Here is a 25188-nt window from a genome sequence, read left to right as displayed (position 1 = left end):
GTATTTCTACTTGCACATCATCATCTGCACATCTGTCACTCCTATGTTAATTTGCTAAATTATAATTACCTCGCTACTATGGCCTATTTATTGCCTTACCTCCTCATGCCATTTGCACACACTATATAGACTTTTTTCTATTATGTTATTCACTGTACGCTTGTTTATTCCATGTGTAACTCTGTTGTTGTTTATGTCGCACTGCTTTGCTTTATCTTGGCCAGGTCGCAGTTGTAAATGAGAACTTGTTCTCAACTGGCCTACCTGATTAAATGAAGGTGAAATAAATAAAAATGAAACAGTAATGACATCCCATTAGAACAGCGTTGTGCTTGTTTTATGATTTTCAACTACAATTTGTTTACAGTACCCATATGACAACAAAAACATGAACATTTGATGGATGACAACTGAATATAGTTAGGGTAGGTCTATTTTTAAGTCATGTACCTCCAAGTCAGAGAAGGCTGGTGGGAGTAGCAATAGGAGGACGGGCTCATTGTAATGGTTTTAATGGAATCAATGGAATGGAGTCAAACAAGTTGTTTCCATTACGTTTTTTGTGTTTTGCACCATTCCATTGATTCCATTCATTCCATTACAATGAACCCGTCCTCCAATAGCTCCTCCCACCAGCCTCTTCTACTCAACATCAAGGAATATGATTCATCAGTTAAAATTACTGGAAATATTTTCTTACTGGAAAATCGCAGACTGTCGCTTTAAGGGGAAATACGCTCCAACTGTTCCAAATATGGTCATGTCACCGCCCCGTAAACAAGGCTCAATCGCAGGCTAGTGTGCATGAGCCTGTGCAGGCAAGATAGTAGTGGAAATAGGGCAGGGTCCAGGGACTGGACATAATATTCGCATTGGTATTCATTATTCTATGGGGATGGTTTCTAGATGATAGGCTATTCATTGCGCAGCTGCACAGATTTGGACAGCAACCCAGATCTGCTTTCTAGGGCGATGGATCAACCGAAAACAAGCTCATGTAGGATTTGTAACGATTGAAACCTTTGTTAGTGCGCAACTTCGGAAACTAAGTGGAGTCGATCTGGCGACGCGCAAGAATGTCGCAATTGAGTGGTAACTGGTACTTTCCATAGGATCGTTAGCTGTATATGAGTAGCCTATGTGTCGTGACTTCACAGTAACGGTGTCTTTCAATGGTGGTAGTACGCACTATCTTGGTTCATGATCATTGCAGATCGCACAATATCTTGCGAAACCAGGAATGAATTTACAGGAGGTTGACCCATATCACCAGACTGTGGTTTACCTGTGTTGAAATACCTTCAAACACTAAGGACATTTTCCTTGCGTGCCTTTTGTATAGAATGTCTGTGAGGAAACGTGCGTAATGTTGACTTTGGGTGTATGGAGATGTTGGGCAACGGAGCATCCATAACAACACAGAGGGATTGTCAACCAAAACAGAATTTGAAAAACAATGAGTCAAGATGAAGGGATATCCTTGTCGGTCCCCTCTTCTAGTCCTGGCTCGAACACAGAGGGTGCCCGCGGGGGACCTGCTGGCTCCCGGGAAGAGAGAGGCTGTGGTGACCCCATCCCCGCCGCTGGGACATTCTGGCACGACTCTGTGGTCAGCGGAAGCATCAGTCCGAGTATCCTGAGCTGTCCGATGGACAGTGGCTGCTTGTTATCTACGGGGAAATGTAAAAGCAGGGCGGTCACGGTGGCATATGTCGTCAACAGCGAGCTCACTCAACTGCACACAGCAGAGAACATGGCCCTACATTGCCTGAAAGACGCGTGCGAGTCCGTGGGAAGTCAACTAGAAATAATAAATTTTGGAAAGATCGACTTTGGGGAGACGTGTGTGCTTGACCAGTTCTATAATGCAGGTAAGAGGTGATGATGACATACAGAGTGCATGAGGTGGGTTATTGAATATGTTGCACTCAAACTATCAGAACCAAACCATATTTACTTTTGACACCCGTCTTTTCATCCAAATCAACCCCCAGACATCAAATCCCAGCCTTCAACACATGACATATATAAGGTCAAACGTTTTAGAACACCTACTCATTCAAGGGTTTTTCTTTATTTGTACTATTTTCTACATTGTAGAATGATATTGAAGACATCAAAACTGCGAAATAACACATATGGAATCATGTAGTAACCAAAAAAGAGTTCAACAAATCAAAATATAGTCTATATTTGAGATTCTTCAAATAGCCACTCTTTGCTCTGACACTTTTGAATGAGTAGGTGTTCTAAAACATTTGACCGGTAGTGTATTTACCAAAGGTATAACAGGTTCACTACTGTTCAATAAACATTCCTGTGGGTGGGAATTGGGCTACGGGTGCACATTAATCCACATGCCACACCACTTGCTCTAATGGGGCTTCCATGGTGGTTGCTGTGAGCAGCACACAGAAAACTGCAGAAAACATTTTTACATGTCATGGCTTAGAAGCCTTACATTAACCTCCCGGTTTCCATATTTCTTTCCACTACATAGCCTATAGCCTACCCATTTGTGTTCATCTGGAACACATAGAGCACTGAATAGACTCAATGGGGGAATGCCTAATTTGCTCCACAAATGTGCCTCCTGAAGTGAGCCTCCTGAGCGTCATGGATTGTTCTGCTAAGTATGAGCAGGGGTTTGAGTTTCCATTAGACTCCAGAAGTGAACTGAACCTTTCCTCCTTTGCCCATATATGCACTTTTCCTCCTTTGCCCATATATCTAAAACTGTTCCCTTCAACCCAAATGGAAATGTGTTGTTGTCTAGTGGGGTTTCTTAAAAGTCAGATTTTCAAAATGAGCATTACTGTGTGTTTACAAGGATCACTCCTTCATATGAATAGCAGCTGATGACCTGGATGTTGTACCGTGGTCGATTTTATGGTCCACTGTACGGTCAACTATAACGCTATTTGCCAACCCTCAAGGTTTGAAATACAGGATGGGAGATGATGAGGGACATACTATAAAGTATTCAAACCATGTTGCAGAGACATTGAAGTTGTATAGTTGCGGCCAGATATTTTGCCGCCCTTGCACTTTTTTTGTCTCCACACCTTGTTTTTGAAATTTCAACATCGCAGAACCATTTAAAATGTTTTATTTTTGGATAAGATTATTGGCACCCCGGAGCTAGTACTTGGTTGCAAAGCCTTTGGCCAAAATAATTGCCAACAAATGCTTATTGTAGCCATCAATGGACTTGCTGCACGTTTCTACTGGCTATTTGACCCACTCTTCAGCAGAAAACTGCTATATTTTTTCCCTCCACCGACTGCTGTTTTCACCATAGGTTATGGGTGTGATTCAGATCTGTGCTCTTTGCTGACCAACAGTCTTTTCCCCCCTCTTGAACCATTCCAGGGTGCTTTCGATCTGCGTTTGGGGTTGTTGACTTGCTGGAAACCCCCCGACCATCAACAGATACAATGTTTTTGGACAGCAGGTTGAACATTGCACTCTAAAACACCTTGATAATCTCCTGATTTCATGATGTCTTGCACACATTTAATGCCCCCCAGTACAAGAGGCAGAAAAGCAACCTCACAGCATTATCAAACCTTCCCCATGTTTGATTTTACGGTGGGTGTTCTTTTCGTTGAATGCTTAATTTGGTCATTGGTAAATATAGGAGACCCCACTGCTGAAAGAGACACAATAAATCCTGATTGAACTTCTCAGAAACCCACCTAAACAAACCTAAATCCCGGGGGAAATACAGATCAGCACTGTGTTTACTGATGACTAAATGAAGCATTCAATGAAAATAACACCCTACCTACAATCAAATATTTGGAAGGTTTGATAATGCTGTGGGGTTGCTTTTCTGCTCTGGTACTGAGGGCATTGAACTTGTGCAAGGCATCATGAAACAGCAGATTATTAGGTAATTTGGAGTCCAATGTTAAAACTAGTGTCCAAAAAATGGGGAACCATTAAAGGTTGTTGGTCTTCCAGCGGGACAACAACCCAAAACACACATCAAAAAGCACCCAGAAATGGTTCTTATCCGAATTACAGGAGCAATTAGGGTTAAGTACCTTGCTCAAAGGCACATCGACAGATTCTTCACCTAGTCAGCTCTGGGATTCAAACCTTTAAGTTACTGGCCCAACTCTCTTACCTGCTAGGCTATCTGCTGCCCCAGAAGAGATGCTTGAATGTTCTGGAGAGGCCAGCAAAGAGTCTAGATCTGAAACATGTCCAAAACCTATGGCGAGAGCTGAAAACAGCAGTTGGTGGAGGGCGCCCCTTAAGCACAGCAGTTTGCTGCTTAAGAGTGGTCCAAATTACCAGTAGAAAGGTGCAGCAGGAGCCTCCCGAGTGGCGCAGTGGTCTAAGGCGCTGCATCGCAGTACTAGCTGTGCCACCAGAGACTCTGGGATCGAGCCCAGGCTCTGTCGCAGCCGGCCGCGACCGGGAGGACCATGGGGCGACGTACAATTGGCCCAGCGTCGTCCGGGTTAGGGAGGGTTTGCCCGGTAGGGATATCCTTGTCTCATCGCGCACTAGCGACTCCTGTGTGGGCCGGGCGCAATGCACGCTGACCAGGTCGCCAGGTGCACTGTGTTTCCTCCAACACATTGGTGCGGCTGGCTTCCGGGTTGGATGCGCGCTGTGTTAAGAAGCAGTGCGGCTTGGTTGGGTCGTGTTTCGAAGGATGCATGACTTTAAACCTTCGTCTCTCCCGAGCCCGTACGGGGGTTGTAGCGATGAGACAAGATAGTAACTACTAACAATTGGATACCACGAAATTGGGGAGAAAAGGGGGGGATTTTTTTTTTTAAAGAGGGGAAAAAAAGAAAGGTGCAGCAGGCTCATTGACAAGAACCGTTGGTCTGCAATTATCTTGGCCAAATGCTGTGCAACCAAGTACTAGTTCTGTGGAGCCAATTATTTTTGTTCTTTATTTTGTAAATTCAAATCGTATACTTAAGTTTACAAAAATAAAATTGGTTCTGCAATCTTGAAAATCTAATAATATTGTGTGGTGACCAAACTTTTTTTTTTAAATGTCAACTTAATTTAGAAGAAATAGGGAATTATTTAAGAAAGGGGTGCCAATATTTTTGGCCGCAACTGTATATAGCTAATGCAGTTGTATCCCTGACACGCATAAAATACACAGTAATAACACTAATGACATATTCTCCATGGTAATATTCCTTAATACAATAGGGCATTTTCTCAGTGAAGTAAATGTTAAAACACCCGTGTTGTATAGACTTAGCTGACATCATAGCTTAAAGGATTGTCGGTTGTCAAAACATTGTTGGTTGTGTAAACAGAACTACATTTTCCCCCTTTTTTTTGGTTTGGCTATTTTCCACAGGGCCTCTGTGGATTGTCAGTATAATTCAAATGGGAGGTGGAAAGCATTTCCCAGAAACCCCTTTTGTATCTGTTAAATGAACACAAGCTTTATTGAGATGACTGACAGAAGCTTCTTAAAGATTGCCAACTTCTTTATCATGTTCCTGCAACAGGACATGTTAGGGATGGAATCATGGAACACAAGAAACGAGAACAAAACTCTAGCTTTTGTATACAATGAACTAGAGGCTTGTCCGCTTTACTCCTTATTTGGAAGAGTTGAACTACCACATTCTGAATGACAGTGCTTACCTCATAAGAAGGGATCATTCACAGAACATGTAAATAAGTGCATCAGCAATGTGCAAGTGGAAGCACATTTTCACAGTACATCAAACAGCTGTTCAGATCCATATAAAATGTTCACATGTTGTGACCTCGCTGAGTAAACACAGCAGTGGCTATTGACCTAACCCCATCAGCTCAATAGATAAAGGTCAACGCACACATCCATCCTAATGAAGTGAGCCAGTGGCGTAGGCTACTGTTAAAAAAGGGGTCATGGTTTTCAATGGATAATGGATAAAAATTGATCCAAATAAATGGATAATGCATTGCCTTTACTGTATGTTGGTCCCCAAAGGACAACTCTCTTGCGCTGACTACCACTTGTAACTGTGCCGGGAAGCAGTATAAGCCATAGCTATGGCATGCAGGAAAGTACCGTCATGGTTGATCATTATACCACATGTCTGTGTCATTTGGATGGAGGACAATAGTGTTTAAGAGTCCATGGTGATTCCGAGAACAGTATTACCTTGGTATAAGTGTTTGTTTACCCCTCCGCTAAAGTGGCTCCGCTGTGGGCTGAACTGAACCATTGGCTGTCTGACTGTGCGAACTAGACGACAAGCCTGTACACAGTGTCTTCTCACACCAGGGACCCAGTGTGTGTTCCATTCAGTTGCTCGAATGTTTGTCCTTTTGAGAGTCTGTATCCATGACATCCCAAATCCTACCATGTAAATCTCTGGAGAAGAAAGCCTGGATGTTTCACCCAGAGTCTCTCCTCATTTCAGTTGGTCCCGAAATGAAGTACTGAACTTCAGCACCATATCACTGGAGGCTGTCATAAAGGAAACAGTCAAACTGTTGTGATGTACATTAGAGGTCACCTGGAGGGAACAACTCTCCCCAAACGATGTGGTATCACATGAGACAAAAGATTGAATGTATAGTCAAGAGTGTGTCCTTTGATAGAGAATTCTATTCTGGATAAGTATCTATGGAGTATATACTGGATTCAAAGGTTATCAGTCACTCAACATTACAGGATAGGCCTACACACACCACATTCAGCATTGTTTTCCCTGTCAAAGGATTCCACCACAAGATCCCACATGCACTCTGACCTGAAGGCTGGCTGGCAGCTGTCACTCTCTGCTCCTATTGGTTGTCTACTAAGTTGTTTAATCCATGTTCATGTGTACGCTGGCTGCCCATGTGGGTCAGAAAGCATTAGGTCAGGAGAAATTGGATCACCAACCACATTACTTTCCAGGAAATATAGTCTTTACTGGAAAGGAAGAGAAAAAATCCATGTGTTCCTCAGAAAAATAGAGTGGTGTAGAGTGTTGGTTGACCAAAGCACTCTGTCAGGTTTTATCTGCAGTTTGGGTATGTGGTGTCACATTTGCCAGCAGCAGTTGGCAGTAGGGCAAGGGAGTAGTTATGACCTGTTGATGTTGGCAGGGTGAGACTATTGCGTGACCTCACAAACGTATCTTGGTGCTGTATTTCTTTATTGCCAGGTGATCACTTTGTATATTAGTATCCTTCATGTTAAATGGAATTACGTTGAGACATAAAGTGCCCTTGTTAAAAAAAAGTTCTGTTTAGTTTGTTTCTTTAACAAGAGGCCAATCAGGAAGTATAAGGCCAATCTTGGCAACTGGCACTGTAGGGACCAGGCAGCTCCTTGTGTTTGTGAGTTTGGATGGGATCAATTCACATTCTGTTCTTACACTTTCCCCTTGGGCCATGGCACTCACTACTCACTCTCTGAAATATGCTAGTGTGAACAGAAACTAAACTACCAGATGCCGAGGATTCCTTCTACCGAAGGCCCTGGTGCTACTGACAAGTTACTCTCCTTTCCAGTCAGGGCTGGGGTTTGTCTCTTTCCTGCATATTGTGCTCATTTCTAAAAAACAATGTAGTATTTCTTCTTTTTGGGCAAGGCTTCCCACCAGCTTATTAACCATTGTAAAAGTACCCTGCATTCTTTCTTATGGCTGGGTTTATTTATAGAATCAGGCACGACATGCTCAATTTAAACACCAACACAGTGTCTTATTCCTTCCATTGTTTTTGCATAACAACACTGAACCTAATTTGGGCACTTAAGCCTCTTTTAACTGCTTTGGTTTCATGGGCCAACAAACCTGATCTGAAAATAACAATACATGTCTGAGTGCTTAAATTGCTTCCTGGAAGCAGCTAGCAACACTGGATGCTTGTGTGAATTGATTATTCGTCCCATAGATTTTTCTTGACTGATTGTAGGACATCATGATGCACTGGTAGTTCCCTCTTCAATTCCCCTTCAATTTGACTGCAGGGAAACATAATGCAATGTGAACGGAGCACACTCTGCAGATAAAGGTCTCCAAGAACTCTGCTGTTTTTGGAATTTTGGCAGCGGACGTTCACATTTCTCTGCGCTTAAGTCACCACTGGCCCCTTTGAGCACGGTCATTATCAGACACAAGGTCCTATTGCATCTTTGGGGAAAAGAAAACTGCAGTCTTGGGAAACATTCACTTCCAGTGGAGACTAGGGACCGTCATTCTTCCACTATGGGGTTGTTCTGTCCTGCGTCCTCCTCAGTGCGGCTGAGCTCCAGGGAAATCCATGACACTGGCGCGCTAGTACACTCCCCTCTTTCCTCCTGAGTGATAAGGGGAAAGTACACATCGTGGATGGCTAGACAGTGATGTCTTCACTCAACACCGTCATAGTTTGATAATGGATAGATGGATTATCACTGAGCAGAATGTGCTGAGAAATGAATGATTAAGCTTCAGTCATTCAATCGTCCATCCACAATGACGCGACGCCAACTGCTGAAATTCTCAACAAAGGCCTGAGAATTTTCTTACTACAATCTGAAATAATTACATTCTCAAGTGTTCTCATCTTGTGTATGTCTCGCTGGCATTTATTCACCGTGGGTGGTCAAAAGATATGCTTGAAGTACAGCTACAGGATTTTTTGGGGGGGATACGCTTGAGATCTTCAAAATATAAATTAAATATGGGAATGTAACGTTACTCTTACAGTTTTTCTTGCATGTCAACATTTGCATACATAAAGACACGCAGTTTATTAGGTACACCCATTTATAGTACCAGGTCAGACCCCCCTTTGCCTCAAGAACAGCCTGAATTCTTTGGGGACTAGAAACATTGCTCAATTGGTATCAACGGAGCTAACGTGTGCCAGGAAAACATTCCCCACATCATTAAACTACCGCCACCAGCCTGTACCATTGACACCAGGAACGATGGGGCCTTGGACTCATGCTGCTGATGCCAAATCCTGACTCTGCCACCAGCATGACGCAACCGGAACCGGGATTCGTTGGACCAGGCAATGTTTTTCCACTCCTCAATTGTCCAGTGTTGGTGATCACGTGTCCACTAAAAGCCGCTTCTTCTTGTTTTTAGCTGATAGGAGTAGAAACCAGTGTGGTCGACAAGGACCGACGAGTTGTGCGTTCCGAGATGCCATTCTGCACACCACTGTTGTATTGTGCCGTTTGTTTGTGGACCGCCTGTTCGCTTGCATGATTCTTGCCATTCTCCTTTGACCTCTCTCATCAACGAGCTGTTTTCGCCCACAGGACTGCTGCTGACTGGATGTTTTTTGTTTGTCGCACCATTCTCGGTAAATCCTAAAGACCATTGTGCGTGAAAAAGCCCAGGAAGGCGGGCGTTTCTGAGATACAGGAACCGGCACCCCTGGCACCGTCGATCATACCACGCTCAGTCACTTAGGTCACTCGTTTTGCCCATTCTAACGTTCAATCAAACAGTAACTGAATGCCTCGATGCCTGTCTGCCTGCTTTATGTAGCAAGCCACAGCCACGTGACTCACTGTCTGTAGGGGATAAACATTTTCGTGAACGGGGTGGTGTACCTAATAAACTGGTCACTGAGAGTAAATGCAGTTGAAGTCGGAAGTTTACATACACTTAGGTTGGAGTCATTGAAACTCGTTTTTAGTTTTGGCAAGTCGGTTAGGACATATACTTTGTGGATGACACAAGTCATTTTTCCAACAATTGTTTACAGACAGATTATTTGACTGTATCACAATTCCAGTGGGTCAGAAGTTTACATACACTAAGTTGACTGTGTGCCTTTAAACAGTTTGGAAAATTCCAGAAAATGATGTCATGGCTTTAGAAGCTCCTGATAGGCTAAAATCAAAAGGAATCAGCCAAGACCTCAGGAAAAAAATTGTAGACCTCCACAAGGCTGAGTCATCCTTGGGAGCAATTTCCAAATGCCTGAAGGTACCACGTTCATTTGTACAATCAATAGTACGCAAGTATAAACACCATGGGACCATGCAGCCATCATACTGCTCGGGAAGGAGATGTGTTCTGTCTCCTTGAGATGAACGTACTTTGGTGTGAAAAGTGCAAATCAATCCCATAACAACAGGAAAGGACCTTGTGAAGATGCTGGAGGAAACAGGTACAAAAGTCCACAGAAAATATCCACAGAAAAACAAATCCTATATCGACATAACCTGAAAGGCCGCTCAGCAAGGAAGGAACCACTGCTCCAAAACCGCCATTAAAAAGTCAGACTACGGTTTGCAACTGCACGTGGGGACAAATATCGTACTTTTTGTAGAAATGTCCTCTGTTCTGATGAAACAAAAATAGAACTGTTTGACCATAATGGCCATTGTTTTGTTTGGAGGAAAAAGGGGAGGCTTGCAAGCCGAAGAAAACCATCCCAACCGTGAAGCACGGGGGTGGCAGCATCATGTTGTGGGGGTGCTTTGCTGCAGGAGGGACTGGTGCACTTCACAAAATAGATGGCATCATGAGGTAGGAAATGTATGTGGATATATTGAAGCAACATCTCAAGACATCAGTCAGGAAGTTCAAGCTTGGTCCCAAATGGGTCTTCCAAATGGACATTGACCCCAAGTTTACTTCCAAAGTTGTGGCAAAATGGCTTAAGGACAACAAAGTCAAGGTATTGGAGTGGCCATCACAAAACCCTGACCTCAATCCTATAGAAAATTTGTGGGCAGAACTGAAAAAGTGTGTGCGAGCAAGGAGGCTGACAAAGCCAACTCAGTTACACTAGCTCTGTCAGGAGGAATGAGCCAAAATTCACGCAACTTATTGTGGGAATCTTGTGGATGGCTACCCGCAACAATTTTAAAGGCAATGCTACCAAAACTAATAAAGTGTATGTACATTTCTGACCCACTGGGAATGTGATGAAAGAAATAAAAGCTGAAATAAATCATTCTCTCTACTATTGTCACGCCCTGGCCGTAGAGAGGCTTTTTATTCTCTATTTTGGTTAGGCCAAGGTGTGACTAGGGGTGGACGTTCTATGTTCTTTTTTCTATTTCTTTGTTTTTGGCCGGGTATGGTTCTCAATCAGGGACAGCTGTCTGCTGTTGTCTCTGATTGAGAACCATACTTAGGTAGCTCTTGCCCACATGGGTTTTGTGGGTAGTTATTTTCTGTTATTTTGTTTAGTGTTCTCGGTTTAATAAATATATGATGAACACTTACCACGCTGCGCTTCGGTCCTCACCTCATTCCCGAACTCCCGTACGGGCTCGGGAGAGTGCGCATCCAACCCGGAAGCCAGCCGCACCAATGCACCGGAGGAAACACCGGGCACCCGGCCACCTCATCGCACACTGCGCCCAGCCCGCCACAGGAGTCGCTGGTGCGCGATACCGACCAAGCCCTCCCTAACCCGGGCGACGCTAGGCCAATTGTGTGTCGCCCCACGGACCTCCCGGTCGCAGCCGGTCGCAGCCGGTTATGACAGAGCCTGGGCAGAGCTTTCATTAAAGCTTTCATTAACCCAGGGACTCTGATGGCACAGCTGGCGCTGCAATACAGCGCCCTTAACCACTGCGCCACCCAGGAGGCCCAAAACAGGGCATTTTTACTAGGATTAAATGTCAGGAACTGTTTAAATGTATTTGGCTAAGGTGAATGTAAACTTCCGACTTGAACTGTGTGTTTTTCTGAGGCTTTGAAGAGGAAATTATACACATTGTCTGGCCTGTTTTTTATATATTTTTTATTTTTAATGAAAGCTCTGTGAACGTGAGCATTTCCTGAGAATTCAAGACTTAAGTATTCATGCAAGTGTTTGCATAAGTCCGTGGATTTATAGTACATGATTCTTTGTCTCCCAGACACCTGCTAGGTGGGCACACTCTTTGGCATGGAGTAAAAGAGGGAATCAAATCCCTCTGTCCTTTTTCTGATTGACCAGTAACACTCCTACAGAGGTAAAATAGCGATTCCATCAGTAGGAGGTATAAACTGGATTCGAAAGCAATCAGAACGTATATTAGCCTACTTCTATCTTGTTTAGGTTTTTCACCACCTCATTTTGGTCCAAAGGAGAGTTATATAGGCACAGCCTAGTCAAGCCAGCGGTGACTGACCACTCTCTCTGTGTGTTTACGAACAACAGGCAAGGGGTTTAAAATGGGTCTACGTAATTGACAAAGCAGCAGCAATGTTTGTTGTGATTTATTGGAGATTTTTTTTTGGGGGGGGGGGGGTTCTCTGAATTATTTAGTGTTGTTCGTCAGAATAAGTATCAGTAAAGTCAGTAAAAATCTCTCTATTATTTATTATTATTATTATTATATTATTATTATTATTATATTATAAAGTGCTTAGTGAAAAGAACATCGGTCTTAGATATATTCAACGCCGTATTACCGGGAGTCACGACTGCAGCGGTGGCTGTCAAGTTGAAGACACAGAGTATGAATAAGAGCTGCAGTCTGTCCTCACCCATTGTTGTGTCTGTGCGTTGTTCTGAGAAGGGAAAATGAAACTATTTTTTTTCTGTCAGTAAATGGATAGACGTCAGAGAATAGTACTCAGTAAAAGGCAAGGGCACCAAGAACTCACACAATGTTCCTCCGCTATTCCCAGAGACCCATTTCCTCCTTCTGTTTTGTTGTTGACTGTTCTGTTCTTTGGAAAAGATCAGCAGTGGGGGAGATGTGCCACCCCCTTTGTTGGCACTGTGAAATGGGCAGTGCCAACAAAGTGGGTGGCAGATTATGACCGCTCGTGTGTCACAGTTGAGAGACTCAGGTGTTCTACTTCCAACCTTGTTTTGAGGATTCAAATACAACAGAAACACAAGGACTTGCGTACATGGCCTACATCACTTTTGTGTGCAGAGTTGTTTATCACCAGCTATTCATGTTTCGAGAGTTGGCTGTTGATAATTGGCTAGTGTATCACCACTAACACTTATAACCCATTGATGCTGCATCTATTCCCTAAACTCAAAATCAATATTTTCTATCAAGTCTCTCATATCCCAGCACTCTTTAAACCATACTTTTAAAACAAAGTGCCAGTACAAATGTGCATAATGCAGTCAAGTGTACAGTACTGCATCATGCCTCGCTAGACACCTCAGTGTTGTCAGCTGAGAGCTGAGGAGCTCTTAAGTCAAAGAGGCCACTCATGTCTCCTCTTACTCTCTAGCACAAGACTCTCATTCTCTGCGTCTACCACATTTTCCAAATGTCTACATTTTCCACCTAAAGCATCATTCATATAAGCCCTGCCCTATGTAAGCTAATATTTTCCCCTGGCTCATAACTAATCCTATACAAGGCAGAGGCTTCCAAGGATAGCGCGGTATGTACCCCACCCGTTTCCTCATAGAAGTGTCTGTGACGTTCTAACTTCTACACAAATGGATGCCTCCACTACTGGTATCAAACATTTGCAGTTGTAACGGCCGTCGCTGGTGGAAGAAGGTGAGGACCAAGGTGCAGCGTTGTACGTGTTCAGCATTTTATTAAATATAACTGAACACTAGATGACAAAGTAACAAAAGGCGCAACCGAAACAGCTCCGTCAGGTGCAACACACACTAAACAGAAAATAACTACCCACAACCCATAGTGGGAAAACAGGCTGCCTAAGTATGGTTCTCAATCAGAGACAACGATTGCCAGCTGCCTCCGATTGGGAACCATACTAGGCCAAACACATAGAAATAGAAAACATAGAACACAAAACATAGAATGCCCACCCCAACTCACACCCTGACCAAACCAAAATAGAGACCTAACAAAGGAACTAAGGTCAGGACGTGACAGCAGTTCTCTGGTCTTTTCACATTAACACATCTCTCAAATGTAATATTGATGGGGGCCCCTATGCTAGCGGATAAATGAGTCCCGTAATATATTATTCAACAGCAAGCCTGTACTATCTGGAATGAGGAGATGCTGGCATTTGACCTCATCCAGTATTCATACTCATTGTACATCAGCAGTCTCTGATCTTTTGCATGATCTGTATTGTCTTCAGCATAACAATTATCGTTTTATTTCCTATTGCGTATGTCTGTAACAGGGACTCAGTCTCAAGCAATGGTCCCTTTAATTTTACGTTTACTGTGAACACTGAGGCTGTACCGACTTTAAGTTGCAGTTTTAACAGTGGCCAAGTTGGCTACTGTGGCTACTTGATCTTAATGTAGGCCGACCAGAGTGGTCTACCATCAACAACAATGGAGAAAATGCATCTCATAACATTTTAACATGGAAATAGCTGTTATATCATTCAGCCTACAGTAGCAGATAATGTGTGGTGTTCAATGTAGGCCTACATTCCATGAGACTTGAAAAAAAACATGCAGGGCTTGACATTAGCCTGTTTATCCACTTGTCCACTTAACATTATTGCAGAGAATCAGACAAATTAAGCTACCCTCTGCCTTTAACATTGCCCCTTTAAGACAAAAGAAAAAGCTCTTTACCTGACTAGCTTTTGAAAGATGTCAGGAAATGCACACATTTTGTGCTCTTGTAGGAAGCAATCACTCCCCTATTGCTGACTTCAAATGATCTATAACTGGGCTCGTAACTCACTAACTAGCAAAGGATATGAACAAAATATGCACATGCAGCTCCTGCTTTCATCTCAAAACAAGCTCGTCTACTCATGATCACAGCACTCCAATTCAAGTAAATGGCACAGATCCATATTTGGCAATGGTCTATTTGCATTTAGGCCTACTGCAGCTCTGATTGGCTATGCCGCACGGTCTGTGTAGAGTACAGGCTGAGTCGGTCTGTGTAGAGTGCAGGCTGAGTCTGTCTGTGTAGAGTGCAGGCTAGAGTGCAGAGTCGTGCACAATAGAATCCTACTCAGATGCTTTCTGCCTACAACAAAATGTCTTGCATAGTTCGTTTTGTTTTGGTATGTTGCACTGAAAGTGCCTAATATTGCATTGATTTGATCACAATTGCCACAGTAAAGGGAAACCTTGATAGTGTTAACTAACAGGGAAAATCTCGTGCTTCTCTCCGTGGGCTCTGATTTTTCTTCTGTGCCTGTGCTGCAGTCCTGGGGGAGCTGCGTGGCAGTCTCTGGGCCACTGCGTGCCCCCGCATGCACGCACGCAGTTTAGAGGGAACTGTTGTCTCAGTGATGGCTAATTAAGGGGATTTAAGTGTTCACTTGAAAGGTCAACCTCTGTGAAGGCACATATCATTGTTTATATATATTATACATTTTTTTACCCCATTTTCGTGATATCTAATTGGTAGTTACAGTCTTGTCCTATCGCTGCAACTCCCGGACGGACTCGGGAGAGGCAAAGGTCGAGAGCCATGCATCCTCTGAAACACGACCCTGCCAAGCCGCACTGCTTCTTGACACAGTGCTCGCTTAACCCGGAAGCCAGCCACACTAATGTGTTGGAGGAAACACCGTACAACTGGCGACCGTGTGAGTGTGCATGCGCCCGGCCCGCGACAGGAGTCGCTAGAACACGGTGGGACAGGGACATCCCGGCCGGCCAAACCCTCCCCTAACCCGGACGATGCTGGGCAAATTGTAGGCCGCCTCATGGGTCTCCCGGTCGCGGCCTGCTGCGACACAGCCCGGGATCGAAACCCGGATATGTAGTGGCACCGCTAGCACTGCGATGCAGTGCTTTACACCAGCCACTCCTTAGTTACCCTGGCTGTGTGTTTCGGGTCGTTGTCATGCTGGAAGACCCAGCCACGACCCATCTTCAATGCTCTTACTGAGGGAAGGAGGTTGTTGGCCAAGATCTCGCGATACATGGCCCCATCCATCCTCCCCTCAATACGGTGCAGTCGTCCTGTCCCCTTTGCAGAAAAGCATCCCCAAAGAATGATTTTTCCACCTCCATGCTTCACAGTTGGGATGGTGTTCTTGGGGTTGTACTCATCCTTCTTCTTCCTCCAAACACGGTGAGTGGAGTTTAGACCAAAAAGCTCTATTTTTGTCTCATCAGACCACATGACCTTCTCCCATTCCTCCTCTGGATCATCCAGATGCTCATTGGCAAACTTCAGACGGGCTTGGACATGCGCTGGCTTGAGCAGGGGGACCTTGCGTGCGCTGCAGGATTTTAATCCATGACGGGTAGTGTGTTACTAATGGTTTTCTTTGAGACTGTGGTCCCAGATCTCTTCAGGTCATTGACCAGGTCCTGCCGTGTAGTTCTGGGCTGATCCCTCACCTTCCTCATGATCATTGATGCCCCACGAGGTGAGATCTTGCATGGAGCCCCAGACCGAGGGTGATTGACCGTCATCTTGAACTTCTTCCATTTTCTAATAATTGCGCCAACAGTTATTGCCTTCTCACCAAGCTGTTTGCCTATTGTCCTGTAGCCCTTCCCAGCCTTGTGCAGGTCTACAATTGAACCCTGATGTCCTTACACAGCTCTTTGGTCTTGGCCATTGTGGAGAGGTTGGAGTCTGTTTGATTGAGTGTGTGGACAGGTGCCCTTTATACAGGTAACGAGGAAGGAATACCTAGGATAGGATAAAGTAATCCTTCTCACCCCCCTTAAAAGATTTAGATGCACTATTGTAAAGTGGCTGTTCCACTGGATGTCATAAGGTGAATGCACCAATTTGTAAGTCGCTCTGGATAAGAGCGTCTGCTAAATGACTTAAATGTAAATGTAACGAGTTCAAACAGGTGCAGTTAATACAGGTAATGAGTGGAGAACAGGAGTGCTTCTTAAAGAAAAACTAACAGGTCTGTGAGAGCCGGAATTCTTACTGGTTGGTAGGTGATCAAATACTTATGTCATGCAATAAAATGCTAATTAATTAATTCATACAATGTGATTTTCCGTCTCTCACAGTTGAAGTGTACCTATGATAAAAATTACAGACATCTACATGCTTTGTAAGTAGGAAAACCTGCAAAATCGGTAGTGTATCAAATACTTGTTCTCCCCACTGTACAACACTTCTTCTCGTGTTGTAATGAACATGTGTGACCTGAACAGAGCCTTTAAGACCCAGTAGGAAGAAACAACTTCCTGGTGGCATTTACATGTCCTTGCTGAGTGGGAGGAACTGCGCTCTTGCCTGGGGGGACTGGCCCTATGAAAATGAACATTTTGCTAAAACAAGCCAGGCTGTCTCCACTGGGACCTTGTTTTTGCATAACAACACAGCAGCACACACACACTAGAATGTACATTAAAATAGATTGCTTGTTTGCTTTGATTATCCCTGTGGTGTTGGCTATCTGTGTGGATGTTTGGTTCTCAATGAGTGAGAATAGCATTGGGTTTGTAGTGGACTGGAACCCAGGTATTACAGTGAAAGGGAGCTCCATTGGAAGGGATGAAAAGCTCTATACTAAGCTATATGTAATGTGTATGTTGACATGGAAGGGGAAACTTGGAAGCACATGAAAAGGTGCGGTGGGTCTGTTAAATGTTTATCACTCTGGAGAGCTCTGTCATTACAAAACACTGCATCACAGTTCTTGCGAAGTTTTGTTTGTGCAGTTATCAGTCAGTGGGAGCTACCAGAGGGGCTTCTGGAAGAACCCCACCCCAGGCCTCCTACCAGACAATGTTATTTTGGCCTTTTATTTTGGAAGATTTAGTGATTTAGGATGTTTCACAGTCTGGCCTAAAAAAGACCATTTGGGCAAATTAAATATTCTACTTCAGTCCAAAACAACTGTACAGGCCATTATTGACCCATCAATCTGATTTCATATGAAACCTAAACAAACTGTGGTAAATGTGACGAAACTAGTACAAGATGTTGTAGGCTTAAAATATGTTATACTACAGGCAGTTGTTCAGTGTTAAAGGCTCAGTGCAGTCAAATGTGATTTTCCTCTGTTTTTATATATATTTCCAAACTATGAGTTTGGAATTATACTGTGAAATTGTGAAAATTATGATAATGCCTTTTTAGTGTAAGAGCTGTTTGGAAAGCCCGCCTGAAATTTCAGCCTGTTTTGGTAGGATGGATTTTTTTTTTTGGCCTGCCTGGTGACAACACCAGGTGGTAAATTAGTTAATACACCAATAAGAAAGAGTTCCAAACCTCTCTGCCAATAACATCTAGTTTTCAGTTTTCCCCTCCCCACTCAGACCACTCCTAGACAGTCCTAGCAAAATTCTTGCTTGAGAAATTGCTCTTTGCTAAGAAGCCATTTTTGTTTGACCATTTAATTGAAAACAATCACAGTAAGGTACTTAATTGTTACCCAGAAATGATTTGATATGGAGATGAAAAAAACCGACTACATTGGGCCTTTAAGACTAACAGACCTACTCTGTCCCTCCCAGACATAGCTGTAGTGGAGATGACGGACGCTTTCCGCCAGCCCTCCCTGTTCTACCACCTAGGTGTGAGGGAGAGCTTCAGCATGGCCAACAATATCATCCTGTACTGTGACACCAACTCCGACTCACTACAGTCCCTACAGGTAAACTGCACATTTTGCATTAATTTTCTTTTTTATTCTCTGTGTACTTTTTAAGCCTTTAAGTGCACAAGGTCACAGTCTATATTTAGAATATGAGTGTGCGGGGAACATGTAATAGCTGTCATTGCTGTTGTGTTGTTGTGACAGGTAAACACATCAGTGATTTGTTGGTGGGAGATGCATTAACATCTAGGCAGGATATGGTGTGTTTCATAAGATATTAGGGCTATGTAAAAATAGCCTTTGACTGAAGAAAAAAATCAACACACAGAATTTGGTTTAACATTGCACCTCTTTACATTTACATTTAAGTCATTTAGCAGACGCTCTTATCCAGAGCGACTTACAAATTGGTGCATACACCTTATGACATCCAGTGGAACAGCCACTTTACAATAGTGCATCTAAATCTTTTTAGGGGGGGGGGTGGGTGAGAAGGATTACTTACCCTATCCTAGGTATTCCTTGAAGAGGTGGGGTTTCAGGTGTCTCCGGAAGGTGGTGATTGACTCCGCTGTCCTGGCGTCGTGAGGGAGTTTGTTCAACCATTGGGGGGCCAGAGCAGCGAACAGTTTTGACTGGGCTGAGCGGGAACTGTACTTCCTCAGTGGTAGGGAGGCGAGCAGGCCAGAGGTGGATGAACGCAGTGCCCTTGTTTGGGTGTAGGGCCTGATCAGAGCCTGGAGGTACCTCTGTTTCACCCTTTAGTCTTGTAAAAGAGAATGTTGTCGACATTGAAATGTGTTTATGACAGACTGACTCATATCCTGGCATTTAAAGGCCCAGTCTAGTAAAAAATGTGATTTACCTGTGTTATATCTATACTGAACAAAAATATAAATGCAACATGTAAAGTGTTAGTCCCATGTTTCTTGAGCTGACATAAAAGATCCCAGAAATGTTCCATATGCACAAAAAGCATATTTCTCTCAAATGTTGTGCACAAATTGATTTACATCCCTGTTGTTGAGTATTTCTCCTTTGCCAAGATAATCCATCCATTTGACAGGTTTGGCATATTAAGATGCTGACTAAACAGCATTACACAAGTGCACTTTGTGCTGGGGACACTGAAGAAAACACTCCAAAATGTGCAGTTGTCACGCAACACAATACCTCAGATTTCTCATGTGTTGAGGGAGTGTGCAATTGGCATGCTGACTGCAGAAACGTCCACCAGAGCAGTTGCGAGAGAATTTAATGTTAATTTCTCTAGCGTAAGCCATCTTCAACATCGTTTTAGAGAATTTGGCAGTACATCGAGATCCTGAGGCCTATTAACGTGCCGTTCATCTGGAGCCATCAACGCATGTTTCAGCATGAGAATGCACGGCCCCATGTCGCAAGGATCTGTACACAATTCCTGGAAGCTGAAAATATACCAGTTCTTCCATGGCCTGCCCTACATACTCACCAGACCCATGGAGCATGTTTGGGATGCTCTGGAACGACATGCACGACAACATGTTCCAGTTACCGCCAATATCCAACAACTTCGCACAACCATTGAAGAGGAGTGGGACAACATTCCACAGGCCACAATCAACAGCATTATCAACTCTATGCGAAGGAGATGTGTTGCGCTGCATTAGGCAAATGGTGGTCACCAGATACTGACTGTTCTTTTTTTATCCACCCCCCTACCTTTTTGTAAAGGTACCTGTGACCAACTGTATTCCCAGTCATGTGAAATCCATAGATTAGGGCCTAATGAATTGATTTCAATTGACTGATTTCCTAATATGAACTGTAACTCAGTAAAATCTTTGAAATTGTTGGATGTTGCGTTTATAATTTTTGTTCAGTGGATACATTTCCACACAAGGTTGGAATAATACTGTGAAATTGTGAAAATTATGATAATGCCCTTTAAGTGTAAGAGCTGTTAATTGAGCTAAAACCTCTCTGCCAATAACAGCTAGTTTTCCGTTTTTCCCCTCCCCACTCAGACACCTCCCACACAGTCATAGCAAAAGTCTTGCTAAGCTCTTTGCTAAGAAGCAATTTGTTACTTTTGACCATTTGAATTGAAAACAATCACAGTAAGGTGCATAGTAGTTACCCAGAGATGATTTGATATTGATCTTTTTTTTTTAAATGGCTGCAATGGACCTTTAACCTTTTGGCCCTGAGTCTGTCAGGCGATGAATGCACAGTCGAGTTAACATTAGCCTAAATTGGTTTGAAAAGTGAGAGGGCCTTGCAGTCACACGGGAATCCCCTATCAATGACCGCCACCAACAACAACAAAGGTATGCAAGTGAGAGAATGAGAATGAGGGGGAGGGGAGATGATGGTTTCACATGCGTATATATGCAGAAACCAAGATACCCCACACGCTCCTGTGACCTGCTCTGCCACTGTCATTGACATTTTAAAAAAAGCATTGCAATCTTTTGAAATTGTCGTAAATTCCTCAAAGAATAAGTCATATTTTACAAAGTGTACCCGAACATAGATATTATGCCTGTAATCTTGATAATCTATATCCTCCATCTTAACTACACCCTGCAGTAAAAAAAAACAAAAATGCCTTTCTGTGGTGGTGTTAACATATCAGCCTGCAGTCTTCAAACAGTACCAGCTCCCTTATTGAGGGTTAAGAGTAACAATGGCTGCGGTGTTAACCGTTATAGATTGTTTAGAATAAAGAGACTCCATTGTGTACAAGTGCTGAGGCTCAACCTCTTTTTAAAGTGCCCTTTTGCCATGTTTAATATCGCCATGGTTGTTTGCTGGCCCTTAGCCTGCACAATACGGCACCGCAAAATGAAATGTTAGTGCTGATGTATCCGCGTTTCCACTGGTTTTGTTTGCAAGTGCAGGAGTCCATTTATAGCTTGACTTAAGGATCGCTCTAGTGAACTGTGACCAATGTAATGTTTTGTGATTATCTATCCACAGTGCAGTATTGACGTTTCTCTTTTTCTCTTGCAGGAGATCGTTTGCCAGAAGAACACTGTAAGTGCACAAACTAAACACTGTGTCTCTATTTCAAAGTTGTTAATGGCACACCTCTCTTATCTCTTCCTTCTTTCCCATTTCCTGTGTGAAGGTAAATGCAATAAACTGATTTTTACTCATGCCAACATTCAGCAACGCAGCCATCGCTGCTATCATCAAACACTTTTCATTACCCAGTTCACTATCTCTCTAGTTTGGCTTTGTGCATTCTGCTGTGTGTACAGTAAACTAAAGCATTTCCCCTTACTCTGAGAGCTTTCCAGAATAGCTGTACTTGGTTGACAGGCAAGCCTTATCACCAGGGTGACTGGGGTGCTTTGGAAAGCAGAGAGAAAACGAGAGAATGAGTTGACTCTCATTTCCGATTTCCTGCCTTCCTGCCGTCTGTAACAGTGTCTGCCACTCCTTCTGCCTAGTGATAGCCAGGTCAGACAAGGAGGCACCACACTGTCTGTTTGTCTGTGTCTGTCTGGCTGGCTGGCTTTCTTATACAGAATAATACGATATGGTGACATTGACGCACTGTGGCATGAGGGGGGAAAAAGCTGTGAGGTTGAGGAAAGGACATGGACAGGGGGCCTCCTCAGCAGCTATGAGCCGCCTGCCGGGCTGGTGCTGCCTATAGGGCTAATGGGAGCGACAGGGTTGCCCTCCTCAAGCTTAGCTGGCGTAATTGACTTTACGGAGTAGAATAAGGTTGCTTGGTGCTCCAGGAAGCAGGTTGATGGCTGATCGGTGCGTTGCGACAGAGCCTGCATTACAGTGAGAGTCCACTGCCGCCATCCGTGACTGACTGTCTTTCTCTAGTTGTATCTACACACCACGCCCCTTCTCTCTGCTCTGAGAGAACAAACACACCACGCCCCAGAAGGATATGACACATTAGTGGCACTCTGACCAAGGGCTTATATCACATGGTACACCACTAATCAGAACAAATTCCTGGATTGTTTTATGGCTGCAGCCAGCCGGGCGGTCATACAGGTATTAGGGCTAACGATTAATGTTAAGTCATTACTCACACACACTACTTATCCCCGTCTACCCCTCCCCCTTTATGAATAGGTTAATCCTGTACTGCCTGACTGATATTTAACTCCTTAATTACCATAACGTGCTAACACCCCGGCTAAGTCCCAAATGGCACGGTATGTATTCCATATATAGTGCACTACTTTTTGTCCAGAGCCCATATGTAGTGCACTATGTAGAAAATAGGGTGCGATTTTGGGACACACCCCAGTTTTCAGTCCCTCTCTGCTCCTTAAGATTGTTGTTTTGTAGACCTGCGTGCCACCTACTATTACCTAATACAGTCACAAACAAGAATCTAATGAGACTCAAAGACAGGTGCTGCTGGGGTTGCCTGGAGCGAAGGACGGCCCCTGGCGACTAAAACATTTATTATGATGTGTTGTCATCATGTGATCCGCCGGGCCATGACTCACACTGAATGTGTGGCTCAGTATAGTACAGGAAGGATGTCGTAATCTGTGGATGCACCTAGCCGTGACAAGCCGCCACAGATTATTTTGGAAAGTTATGACATGACTAGTGATGTCATAACAAAAACATATGAAGAAGAGGAAGCCGTTTTACTGTGGATCTTTCCAATTTCTACAGGCAGAACTTAACCCTCTGTCCACTTCCTTTTGTTACAAGCGTGAGTAGCAAAGCATCCCGGGTGTGTACTTGAAGACCAAAGTGATACAGAGAGATTCAAATATCCACTGACTGTGCAGACTCAGGATGCATCTGGGCAGCACAACTGATGCGGATCAGCAAAATCCCTTTTTTGTTTTTGTTTTTTTAAACTTCTAGTATAATTTGGTCAGGATCCATCAATGTAAGCTTTTCTAGTGCTGAGTGTTGAGTATACCGTGAATAACAGACTACAATGACAGACATCAATGATAGATTTATTGGTACTCTCTACACCACATGCAAATACAGCTGGACAAGAGTAGTAAGACAGACCTGGTTTGAATTGGATTTCCATGAGCAACATGAATGGGAGTTTTAAGGGCAGCTCTGCCCTGAGGGCAGTGTGAGCAGTTCAGTCAGTCAGATCCTAATGTCACTGTAATTACTGATGTGGATCTGTCCCCCAGGCCACCGGCTCTTCAGACAGACTCATTATGTCCAATTCTCCATGGGTACAACATCACCATTGTCCCTGCAGATCAGGGTGGTAAATTGCTAGCACACAAAAAAAGGCCCATACCACTGTCCTCCCATTGTACAGTCAGGTCTAGAATTATTGGCACCCTTGATAAATATTAGCAAAAGTACTGAGCTATATTGTATGCTACATGTTTTAATACCAATACAATTTCTCAGAGAAAGCGATTTTGATAAACAAGTAAAAATGTATTTTCTCAAAAATAAAACAATTATTGGCACCCCTGTTTTCAATACCTTTCAATACCTCCACTTGCGAGGATAACGGCACTGAGACATTTTCTCAAATGTTTTATGAGATGGAGAACGCATTGGGAGGGAACTTAGATCATTCCTTCACACATAATCTTTCCAGATCCTTGATATCCTTCATCTGTACTTATGGACTGCCCTCTTCAATTCAAACCACAAGTTTTAAGTCAAAATGTAGATTTTGTGTCAAATAAACCATTTCTTTGTGGATGTTGATGTGTGGTTGGGGTTATTGTCTTGCTGGAAGATCTACTTGCAGCCAACTTTCAGCCTCCTGGCAGAGGCAAGCAGGTTTTTGGCTAAAATGTCCTGGTACTGGGTAAAGATGATGATGCCATTGACCTTAACAAGGGCCCCAGGACCAGTGGAAGCCAAATAGCCCCATAACATCAATGATCCACAGCCATATATTTTACAATAGGTATGGGGTTCTTTTATGCTTCTGAATTCTTCTTTCGATGCCAAACCCACTACGGGTGTACGGGCCAAAGAGCTCTATTTTCATATCATCCTACCAATGTAAATGCCTGGAGTTTGCTAAATGGCATTGGTACTTGGATTGGAAAGATTCTTTATGGAGTAGCGGTCTAAGATCTCTCCAAATGTGTTCTCCAATTTCATAAAACATTTTACGAATTTACTCAGTGCCGTTATCCTCTCAATGGGAGGAAAATAAATGTGCCTTGTTACTTTATCGGAGTTATTGTATTAGTATGAAATAATATAATTTCCTCTTTTTTTGTTTATAATATCGCTCACTAGTTGTATTATTTATTATGTGGTATTTTTTTGCTCATCTTTTATCAAGGTTGCCAATAATTCTGGACCTGCGCATGCAGTTAATAGGACATGTAAGGTGGATGCTCTGTTGCTGTTCTCAATTTCTCCAGTCTTCATATTGGGGTAGACTTTACCGAGCAAACTAATCCAAGTATTTGTGATATTTAGCTATTTGACCCATGTCTGACACTTACACATCAAACCAACTCTACATGCAACACAACCCATAATGTTGTTTCTGCTTTTTCCCCCCAGACATGCTCAGCCAACTACAGCTTCATCCCATACATGGTGACGCCCCACAACAAGGTGTACTGCTGCGAGAGCAGCCTGATGAAGGGCCTGACGGAGTTGATGCAGCCCAGCTTCGAGATGCTGCTGGGGCCCATCTGCATGCCCCTGCTGGACCGCTTCGTCCAGCTGCTCAAGGTGCCACAAGCCAACTCCTGGTGAGTAGCAGAGAAGTGTTTTGGGTTAGGTTCTGGGCCAGCTAGCCCATAGGTCCAACACCTGGCGAATAGTATAGGTTTGGGGTAGATAGTGGCTTGGGAGTTTGTCGGTTAGACACTGGGCCTAAGACCAGGCCAGAGGTCCACATTCAGCCTGACTTGATTTGTCGAAGTCACTTGTTTCTTCT

The 25188-nt window shown here is 43.6% G+C and overlaps 1 protein-coding gene across 2 annotated transcripts in view; it reads left to right on the top strand.

Annotated features, from left to right (window-relative positions):
* The first annotated feature begins 804 nt into the window (after positions 1-804).
* LOC118386825 (mitogen-activated protein kinase kinase kinase 5-like) overlaps positions 805-25188 on the top strand; it is a 64035-nt gene continuing 39651 nt past the window's right edge. The window contains exons 1-4 of one of the 2 annotated variants that reach the window (XM_035774700.2): positions 805-1871; positions 18235-18374; positions 21312-21335; positions 24807-25000. In XM_035774700.2, coding sequence (XP_035630593.2) covers positions 1457-1871; positions 18235-18374; positions 21312-21335; positions 24807-25000 — 773 coding nt within the window. In that variant the 5' untranslated portion in view covers positions 805-1456. Of the gene's footprint in view, positions 1872-18234; positions 18375-20297; positions 20627-21311; positions 21336-24806; positions 25001-25188 lie in introns of those variants that run through there. The other variant, XM_052523503.1, reaches the window with a different exon arrangement.

Source organism: Oncorhynchus keta, chromosome 8 (assembly GCF_023373465.1).
Source record: "Oncorhynchus keta strain PuntledgeMale-10-30-2019 chromosome 8, Oket_V2, whole genome shotgun sequence".
Taxonomy (NCBI): domain Eukaryota; kingdom Metazoa; phylum Chordata; class Actinopteri; order Salmoniformes; family Salmonidae; genus Oncorhynchus; species Oncorhynchus keta.
The sequence above is the reverse complement of the archived record's forward strand: the minus strand, read 5'-3'. Positions and strand labels throughout refer to the sequence as shown.